The sequence below is a fragment of the Myotis davidii genome, unplaced genomic scaffold, assembly GCF_000327345.1.
Source record: "Myotis davidii unplaced genomic scaffold, ASM32734v1 scaffold244, whole genome shotgun sequence".
Taxonomy (NCBI): domain Eukaryota; kingdom Metazoa; phylum Chordata; class Mammalia; order Chiroptera; family Vespertilionidae; genus Myotis; species Myotis davidii.
The window spans coordinates 592,721-602,026 of NW_006294993.1; the positions used below are offsets into that span (position 1 = coordinate 592,721).

A 9,306-nucleotide genomic window follows, 5' to 3' on the forward strand; every position below is an offset into this window, starting at 1 on the left:
CCAGCTCCTCCCGGCGGCCCTGAGGTCAGGGAAGGGAGTGCCTTGTCCATGGTCTCCGTCCCTGACCCAGCTCCAAAACACCCCCATGGTCCAGGTTCCACTAAGGTGGACCCAAGGGGCCCTGGCTGGTCACTCTGCCCTCCCTCTCTTGGGGCTCAGGCCCAGCCATGTGGTCGCTGGGTGGGCACATTTCCCACAGAGGGTGGGCAAGAGTGGCGCCAGACTGACCTGGCCCAGGAGGTGGAACAGGTGGGGCTGCCAGGCCCTCTAGGGTGGAGCCCAGGTGCTTAGGGAAGTGGGCAGCTCATTGGCTGGGGGTGTGGGTGGCTGTCAGAACTGGCCCTGCCCTTCCGCACCTCCCAGCCCCGGTGTTCAGAGCAGCCCAGCGACAGGCAGGGGAGGCCAGGTGGCTGGGTCCTTCCACGTGAGACACCATGGTGTCCCGGGGCCGGGCCCGCCTGGGCCCCCAGTACGTGGGCCTCTGGGACTTCAAGGCCCGGACAAACCAGGAGCTAAGCTTCCGGGCAGGTGACCTCTTCCACGTGGCCCGGAAGGAGGAGGAGTGGTGGTGGGCCACACTGCTGGACGCAGAGGGCGGGGCCCTGGCTGAAGGCTACGTGCCCCACAACTACCTGGCCGAGAGGGAGACGGTGGAGTCTGAGCCGTGAGTGCCTTGTGGTCTTTGCGGGCCACCAAGCTGCTCCCCCACCCCCACCCCTCGTCCCCGGGGCCCTGCCATCCATTAGAGCTCAGAGCAGGGCAGGGCCTCCAGGGAATAGAGCTCGGCACCCTGTGGCTGGGCTCAGGGAGAGGCAGGGGTGCAGAGCTGGCCCAGGAGGGTGAGGACTTGTGGCTTCGTCTCCTTGGGCCCCCAAGTCGGGGCTGGACCCCACCATCCATGGCTGTACAGCATTGCCGACTGGCATCTGGGGGGAAGCCGAGGCCTGGGGCCCCTCCCCTGGGCTCCCACATAATCACTTCGTGGTGCCAGGACCCAGAGAGGACAGAAGAGGCCACAGGGGGCTCCCGGGTGGCTGGCCCGCAGTGAACCCAAGGCAGGGCTGGGCCTTTTGGGGAGCCAAGTTCCTCTCACCTTCTAACCAACTGAAACCAGATGTGCGACCTAGTTAGGGAGGGAGGAAGGTCATTGCGACATGCCCTGCTCGGGTGTGGGCTGCGGGCACCTGCTTCTTGCACCTTCACGGCTGCCTCGTCATGGCAAGGTGGCTCCGGGAGCGGGCAGCTTCCCTGAGAGGCTACCCAGGATACTTGAACCACAGGGGCAGCCTTCGATGGGCGCATCCACGAGGCTTGAGCTGGTTCCCTGGAGCTCTGGGAGGGGGGTGTCCAGCAGGACAGACCCAGTAGCCTGCCTGTGCACCCACCTTGTTTGAGCTCGCGCTGTGTGTGGGCAGCACAGTGAACGCATGTAGGGATGACCACCTACCGAGGGGAGACTGGCAATGAGCAAGCTCAGCCGGAAGCAGGTCGGCTTCAGAAGGCAGGGTCTCTCAGGGGGTGTGTTCGGGGTAGGACCAGCTGGAGGAGGCAGCGGGGCGGCAGCGTGGTGCGGGGTGAGCAGGGAGTCCTCTGAGGTGTGCATGCTGGGCTGTGCTGGGCAGTGGGCTTCCGTGCAGGGGCCCAAGTTCCAATGGTGCTGAGGGAGTTGGGGTGCCAAGGACAGAGCAGCTGGCAGCAGAGGTCACCTGGGAGATGGCGGGCCCCACCCTGCAGCCCAGAGTCCAGGGCTCGCCATGCCCTGATGCTGGCTGCTGGCGAGTAGGCATGGGGCGAGTGTGTGGGTGAGTGTGCAAATGTGGGTGTGTGACCAGTCAGTTGTGCCCAGCCAGCTGCTCAGGTCCCTGGTGCTGGAACACAGCCTGACTGTGGCCCAGGTTGCGGAAGGTGGTCACAGAATCACAGAACCATGTGGTCCCCTGGGATGGATAGCACATCCCTGGGACAGGGTGAATCTGACCACACACAGGGGACAGCCCAGGCCAGAGTGGGGGCGGGGGGGGGGAGATGCCTGTTCTGCAGCCTCTGGGTCACTGGGGACTTTCTAGAACCAGCCACTTGGGACATTTGGGTTCTGTGATGGGCAAAGAAGAAGCCTCAGGGTGGAGACAGTATCAGCTAGCAGCTGGGGGTCCCGGTGACAGGGCTGGGACTCAGGGTGGGACGGCAGGGATCAGCATGGAGTCAGTGTGGGCTCTGGGCCTCCTGGCGCCCCTGCAGGTGGTTCTTTGGCTGCATCTCCCGCTTGGAAGCCTTGCACCGACTGCAGGCAGACGGTACGGAGCCAGGGGCCTTCCTGATCAGGGTCAGCGAGAAGCCGGGCGCCGACTATGTCCTCTCAGGTACAACAGCCCCTCTCCCGTTCTGCAAGGGCGCCGGACTTGGTGCCTCATTACCCCAGACCCTTTCTCCCTCCCTCTGGCTGTGACGTCCAGGACATCGAGGCCTGTCCCGGGGATCCTCAGGCCCTGCGGGGGTGGCTGTCCTGTGGTCCCAGCCTGGATTTTCTACTTTCACTGTTGGGAGGACACAGGGCAGGCGGCTGGGTGTGGTGCCCTCCTGGCCTGCACTCCTCTTGAGACAGTGGTGCTCACACCGGCTCATGAGCCCTCCTTTGCCCATGGCCCTGATCCAGTGCGGGACAGGCAGGCTGTGCGGCACTACAGGATCTGGAGGTGTGCTGGCCGGCTGCACCTCAGCGAAGCCGTGTCCTTCCCCAGTCTGGCCCAGCTCGTGGGCCACCACCAGGCACACAGCCTGTCCAAAGGCCTGCGGCTGACTGTGCCCTGCTGGAAGGTAGGCCCCGTGCCCCCTCCACCCCCCGCTCCGGATCTGCCCACCGCAGCCCTTTCTCCTCAATGACACGGATCCTCAGGGTCATGCGTGGGACTCCAGGGGGCTCTGGCTGGGGTCCTACAGAGCTGGAGTTGCAGGTGGGGCAGAGGATGGTCCCCTTTTGCCAGTCACCCTCACCTTTGGACCATAAGAGGTCAGGGATGTCCCCGCTGTGTCCTTTGTCTCTGAGACAAGGCCATGTGCCCAGCTGCTAGCTGAGTGGCAAGTGGGCCAATGTCACAGGCCCAGGGCAGGCAGTGAGGGTGGGTGTTTACCGGACACAGCAAGGGGCAGCCCCTGGAGAGCACAGCATGTCCTGGACGCTGGGACCCTTGACCAGGGCTCCCGCTGCTGGGGTCAGAGGGACTTCTGGAAGGGCTGGGTGATGGGGTGGCACCCCCTGCTGTGTCCCTGCCTGTCCCTGCAGCACGAGCGGGAGCCCCTGCCCCTCTGTGCCGACTGGGAGCGGCCCCGGGAGGAGTTCACGCTCTGCAGGAAGCTGGGGGCCGGCTACTTCGGGGAGGTCTTCGAGGGGCTCTGGAAAGGCCAGGTCCGCGTGGCCATTAAGGTGATTGCCCGAGGTGAGTGGCCCCAGGCCAGGGGCTCTGCCTGACCACCCGCCTCCGTCCCACCAACAGGGACCTCTGGCCTCACTCACTGGGTGTGGGGCCTGGCAAGCCGGGGCCTGGCATCCGTGAGCCATGCCCTGCCCTGCCTGTGCCACTGGTGGCACCTACAGCCACATGGAGGTGACATTTCCTCTCAGTTGCAACTGTTCTTACCTAAATGCATTTTTATAAAGGGCACAATCAATTTTTTATATTCCATTTTAATTACATTGTTATTTCTTTTCGAAGAAGATTTTAATGGATTTTTAGAGACAGGAAGGGAGAGGGAGAGAGAAACATTGATTGGCTGCCTCCTGCACACCCCCTACCAGGGATGGAGCCCACAACAGGGCATGTGCCCTGGCTGGGAATTGAACTGCCAACCTTTCTGTGCATGGGAGGATGACCAACCACTGAGCCACACTGGGCAGTGTAGCTGTTAAATTCTTCTCGTTAATGGAAAGCCACCAAACCACGGTTGCTAGTAACCTGACAGGCCCATCTGAAATCTCCTTGGTAGGCACCAGGGGCAAGAACCAGCGGCCCAGGGCCCATGGGAACACATGGGCATGTTTCAGCTCCTCATGTGGCTGGGGCAGGGGTGGGCCAAAGTGGTATGAGGGTGCCTGGGTGTGGTCAGAGTGGAGTGGGTGTGGCGGACCCTCATGGAGACCCCTATGGGGTGCGGGGCTGCTGTGGGACCAGTGCATCTGCCCTGCACTCTGGCCTTGGGAGTTGGGCCCGAGAGAGCACCCACAGTTACTGAGGGTGGTTGTTGGGCCTGCACCCACCGACCTGCCCATCTTGCAGACGACCTCCTGCACCAGCACACGTTCCAGTCGGAGATCCAGGCCATGAAGAAGCTTCGGCACAAGCACATCCTGGCACTGTATGCGGTGGCGTCCGTGGGGGACCCCGTGTACATCGTCACAGAGCTCATGGCAAAGGGGAGCCTGCTGGAGCTCCTGCGGGGTAAGTGGCGGGGGGGCCTGGGGGCCGCACTCAGGGACCAAAGTGACACATGCTCGCTGGGGGCAGGGGGCAGGAAGGACGCTGAAGGAAGAAAACCCTGACTGCCCACACCATGCACAGGATGCCGGGGTCTCCCGACTCATTGCCGGGCCTTTCCTGGGTAAGGAACATGTGCGACGTGTGTGCTAAATGTGCTGTCTGTTCATTGTGAAGTCTGAGGAATAGAGATAAGGGCAAATACGACAAGGAAAGCCCCCTCACTCCTGCAGCCATGGCCACCTGAGTCTTATCCTCTGACAAGCCCCAGGGTCTCAGGTACCACCCAGCCGGACGGTGGCTGCGGCTGAGCGGAGGGCCACAGCGGGCAGGAGTGGCCCAGTGTCAGAGATGTTGAAACGGGAAGAAATGTAGGATGATGGCCAGTATGTGATGTGTGCACCTGGGACCTAGTCTTCCTGACCAAAAGTCTGACTGTCGAGCTGCTCACAGAAGCGGCGTGGCAGGCACTGTCCCACGTCACTGACGGTTCTTCAGAAAGGACAGTTGACGGTTGACGCACTCCCACACAGGTGTGCTGCCTCCTTGGCCAGTGGCCGGTAGGACCTTTCTGTTTTCCATCTGACGGTGCCCGTGTACTGACAGCCAGAGTTCCCATCGCCTGCTTCAGGTTCCCAGAAGCGAAGTATAGATGTGTATGAACCTCTTTAGGGCTGGAACAGAACTGCCTCTGGAAGGGCTGCGTGGGGGCTGCTGTCCCAATTTTAAATCAGCCCCGCGCTCTGCCCAGCTCCTCCACTGCAGCAGAGCCGGCAGAGAAGACATCACTGACCGGTCCCTTTGCCTCTGCAGAGTCTGATGAGAAGGCCCTGCCTGTCTTGGAGCTGGTGGACATTGCCTCCCAGGTGGCCGAAGGCATGTGCTACCTGGAGTCGCAGAATTATATCCACCGGGACCTGGCTGCCAGGAACATCCTCGTGGGAGAGAACAACATCTGCAAAGTGGGGGATTTCGGGCTGGCCAGGCTCATCAAGGTGGGGCCCAGGAGGGCCTGGGGCATAGCGGGGCACCCTCTGTGGTTCCTGAGGGGACAGGAGCTAAGGGCTGGGGCTCTGGGAGGGGGCACACAGGAAGCTGCTCACAGGGCCTTTCAGAGCTGGGGCAGGGGGGTCGGGGGTGTGTGAGGCACTTGGCCAGTGCAGGAACCACAGGAGCGTCTCTGCTGAGTGGGAGAAGCAGGGACCCAGCCTTCACTTGCTCACTCCTTCACTCGTGATGCTGCCTTAGCGTCCGCAGTTCAGGCAGCAGAGGATGTGTGTGGTGCGTGAGCTCAGGGTAAACACCTCCCAACCCCCAGAGAAAGTTTTGTTGTGGAGACTGGAAGACACAAGGGTCAGAATCATGCAGTGGGCCGCGTGGTCCCTCGGTCGACAGCCACACCTGTTTCCTGCACACCTGCCGGTGCCGGTTCATGCCTTTGCTCCTTGCGTGGGCCGCTCAGGAGCTGCTGTTTCGGTGTTCCTTTCCCTCCTCGCTCGGTGGCCAGCAGGCGACAGGTCACTGGAGAAGGCAGGCTGACTGTGACTGCCAGCCTTTCTGAGTTTGTCCAGTGGTGGCCAGCCAGCCTTTCTCGGCATCTCTGAACTCGTGAACTTGAGCACATCTGCAGGCTCCGCCAGTGGCCACTGTGCTGCTGGGTCAGCAGCCCCATGTCTGGTCTCTGCCACCCGTCTGTCTTCTCTGCCCACAAGCCCTGGGTCAGCCTGTCTCCAAGTGGGCCGCATCCCCCTCTAGTGGTGGCTGTGATGGCCTGTGTCCCAACTGCTCGCACTACAGGCAGGCAGCCACAGCCCTGCTCACCAGGCACCGGCTCCCATGCCTGTCCTGCTCTGGAGGTGCAGGCAGCCCCTGCCTCCCCCAGCTTGTCTGTCATTGTAGGAGGACATCTACCTTTCCCACGACCGCAAAATCCCCTACAAGTGGACTGCCCCAGAGGCGCTCTCCCGAGGGCACTACTCCATCAAATCCGACGTCTGGTCCTTCGGGGTTCTCCTCCATGAGATTTTCAGCAGGGGCCAGACGCCCTATCCAGGTACTGGGCCCAAGCAGTGTGGGAAGTGGCCATCACTTTGGACCTGTTACCTGGACACCATTCTGAGCCCCTGGGTGCTGTCCAGAGTGAGGGCCTAGGAAATGGGTGTGGGGGTGCCGTGGGTGAGAGCGTGGCCCAAGGCATCCGAGGAGGCACAGTAGCCGGTGGGCACTGGTCTCCCAGCTGCCGTCCCCCTTCCACAGGCATGTCCAACCACGAGGCCTTCATGAGAGTGGACTCTGGCTACCGCATGCCCTGCCCCCCCGAGTGCCCGCCCAGTGCCCACAGGCTGATGCTCGCATGCTGGCACCGGAGCCCTGAGCAGAGGCCCTGCTTCCGAGCCCTGCGGGAGCAGCTCTGCGGCTTCACCAGCTACGAGAACCCAACCTGAGTGCCGAGTGCGGTCCTCCCCACCCACTGCCTGGAGGTGGCAAAAGGCACGACAGCGCCTAGATCCAGACTGTATGCTCGGGGCAGGAAGCTGCGCCAGCCACCAGGGCGCCCTGCCCTGGGCAGAGATGCTCTCTGCGGCCTGGAGCCGACTGCCTCTTCTGAGACACCAGCACCAGAAACATGCCAGGCCCTCCCACCTGCCTCGACGTGGAGCCGTGCAGGAGTGGGGAGCGGAGCTGTGCCTGGCACTGACCCAGTCCACCAGCCGTCAGGACCAGTGCTTGGCCTTCCAGCCAGTACATGGTGGGAGCCTGGGTCCTGGCTGTGCCCTCCTTTTGCCACCTGGCCCCTGCCTGCCCCGACTCGAGGCTGGGAAGACACCCAGCACTCAAACAGGCTCTGCTGGTGGTTGGGCGCTGCCACCTACCATCCCAGGACCAGGTGGCTGCCCCAGTCTCCCTGCCACTGTTATCAGGAGCTGCCTCCGAAGGCTCTGGGGCCTGGTCTGGACACTATGGCCAGAAAGATGGGGTGGGGCACTTGCCCATCCAGCTTTGGGACCACAGGAGAGCCTGGGTAAGCCCCTCCAGTGGCCTTGGAATAAACTCATGCAGCTATCTATAGCACAGGGTGGGAGGGGAGGGGAGGGGGCGGGAGAGGAGGGCTCCCTCAGCGGCCAGCTGAGTCCCACCTCACACCACGCCCCCACCCACTAAGCTGCCCTCTCCTGGCCAACAGATGTGGGTCATTCTGTTGGCCACTGGAGACCTGTGGACACCAGGCAGGCAGATAGATTGCACAACCACCCTTCCCAGCTCCCTGAGCTGGACTTTGCCCAAAGCTGGGCTGCCTGTGGTGAGAACACCCCTCTCCGGAGCACCCCCCCTCCCCGACCCTTAGCTGTTAAGTGCCTGGGGCCATGGCCCAACCCCTCCTGGGCTGGGAGGGCCCTGCTCAGTGTCCTACAGGAGCTAGCGGTGGCACACTTATGGGAAGTCACCTGGCAGACAGTGTGGCTCAGTGCTTGTTCCATACCAGTTGGTAGGGACAACCTTTGCCTGTCCCTACCCCTCCCTCCCTGGTATTGAGGGGCCTCATGTCTTTCAAGGGGCACCAGGTCCCTCTAGCTGACAGCTCCAAAACCCATAGCCTCCCAGAGGCCAAGGGGCAGGGGCTGAGTGACCTAGTAGACATGACCTCAGGGTTACACAGATCACAGACCACCCACTCTCCCAGGTGCCCACGTCTCTCAGGCACAAGGCTCCACACTCATCACAGCAGCTCACTAGGGAGCTCACTAGGGGTGGGGGATCGGCCAGGCCTGAGGTAGCCCCCCAGCAAGGAGTCCCCGGGGGCAGGGCCAGCTCCCCACCTCCACCAGGAAGTGAGGAGGTTGAGTGACTTCTCCCACTGCCTGGACACACAGCTCAGGAACACCATCAGGGATGCTGGCTGCTTCTCATTTATTTTCCACTTGGTGCAAGGCACATGGGTGTGGGTGTCAGGCAGGCTTGCCTGTGGCTTGGGTAGTAAAGAGTGGGGCTCTCTCACCTTCCTTCAGTGTGTTGCTGTTTTGATATAAAAGAGCCCAGCTGCTTCTGCTTGCTGCAGCCGGCCTAGCCTACGCCAGGTGGGGTGAGAGGGAAGGGGATGGATTCCGAGCTGGGGGGAGAGCCTGTGGTCAGAGGTTGCTCCCAGCTGCCACTTCCCCCGCTGGCCCCAGGAAGGTGCACTCACTGCTCTGGGGACTCCAACACTGTGGCCATGAATGGGAGAGTGGACTTCCCAAAAAAGAAGCTTGCCCACCAGTGACCGGGGTCGGCTTTGGGGAGACCTGAGAGAAATACAGTGGGGTCACAGCGCTGCTGCCCACTCCTGGGACCCCCTCCAGATGGTTCCGACCACAGAAGGGAAGTGGGCCTGCTGCACTCACCCGGGGGGTGGGGGATGGCTTCCCCCGGGTACTCGGCACTGCCAGAGGAGCTGTTACTGGAAGTGGAGCCCAGGCGGCCTGGAAGGAGAGGTCAGCTTCAGCCTGCAGCCATTCCCTAGGCAGCCTGGGCTTCTTAAAGGACTAGAGCTTGGCGGGGAGTTGGGGGGCAGTCAGACCTGGGGGCCGTGGGCGAGGGGCTGACTTACGCCGGTAGTAGTCGTGGGTGGCCACGAGGGAGCCGCTGGAGGGGATGGCGGCCATGCTCTTGCTTGTGCACCGGTGGAAACCTGCGCACGGGGGTTCGGGGCCCCTTTGGTAACCAAATGATCCTGGGAAAGGGCTTCCCACCCGGGCAACCGGGAGGGGCGGCAGCGCCGGTTTCTCGAGCCCAGATGTGGCTCCGGAACGCCCGGGTCGCGGACCGCCTCCTCCACGCCGGGCGCCAGCAGCTCTGACCA

At 62.6% G+C, this 9,306-nt stretch overlaps 2 protein-coding genes across 2 annotated transcripts in view; both read left to right on the top strand.

The window, feature by feature from the left end:
- The first annotated feature begins 401 nt into the window (after positions 1-401).
- On the top strand, positions 402-7,497 carry PTK6 (protein tyrosine kinase 6). The gene is made up of 8 exons (XM_006769520.2): positions 402-664; positions 2,239-2,360; positions 2,654-2,814; positions 3,281-3,434; positions 4,272-4,433; positions 5,283-5,464; positions 6,369-6,522; positions 6,726-7,497. Exons 1-8 carry the CDS (start codon positions 435-437, stop codon positions 6,911-6,913), a joined length of 1,353 nt encoding a protein of 450 aa, XP_006769583.1. The 5' UTR covers positions 402-434; the 3' UTR covers positions 6,914-7,497.
- EEF1A2 (eukaryotic translation elongation factor 1 alpha 2) overlaps positions 2,438-9,306 on the top strand; it is a gene marked incomplete at its 3' end in the record, with an annotated part of 23,908 nt that continues 17,039 nt past the window's right edge. Inside the window, exon 1 of the mRNA XM_006769563.2 lies at positions 2,438-2,447. The remainder of the gene's footprint in view (positions 2,448-9,306) is intronic.

Excerpts from the sequence above, each read along its gene's own strand:
- PTK6 (XM_006769520.2), top strand. The coding sequence starts at position 435 with ATGGTGTCCCGGGGCCGGGCCCGCCTGGGCCCCCAGTACGTGGGCCTC. Across the intron at positions 2,815-3,280 it reads TGACTGTGCCCTGCTGGAAG|CACGAGCGGGAGCCCCTGCC; the intron begins GTAGGCCCCGTG and ends CTGTCCCTGCAG. Across the intron at positions 6,523-6,725 it reads GGGCCAGACGCCCTATCCAG|GCATGTCCAACCACGAGGCC; the intron begins GTACTGGGCCCA and ends CCCCTTCCACAG.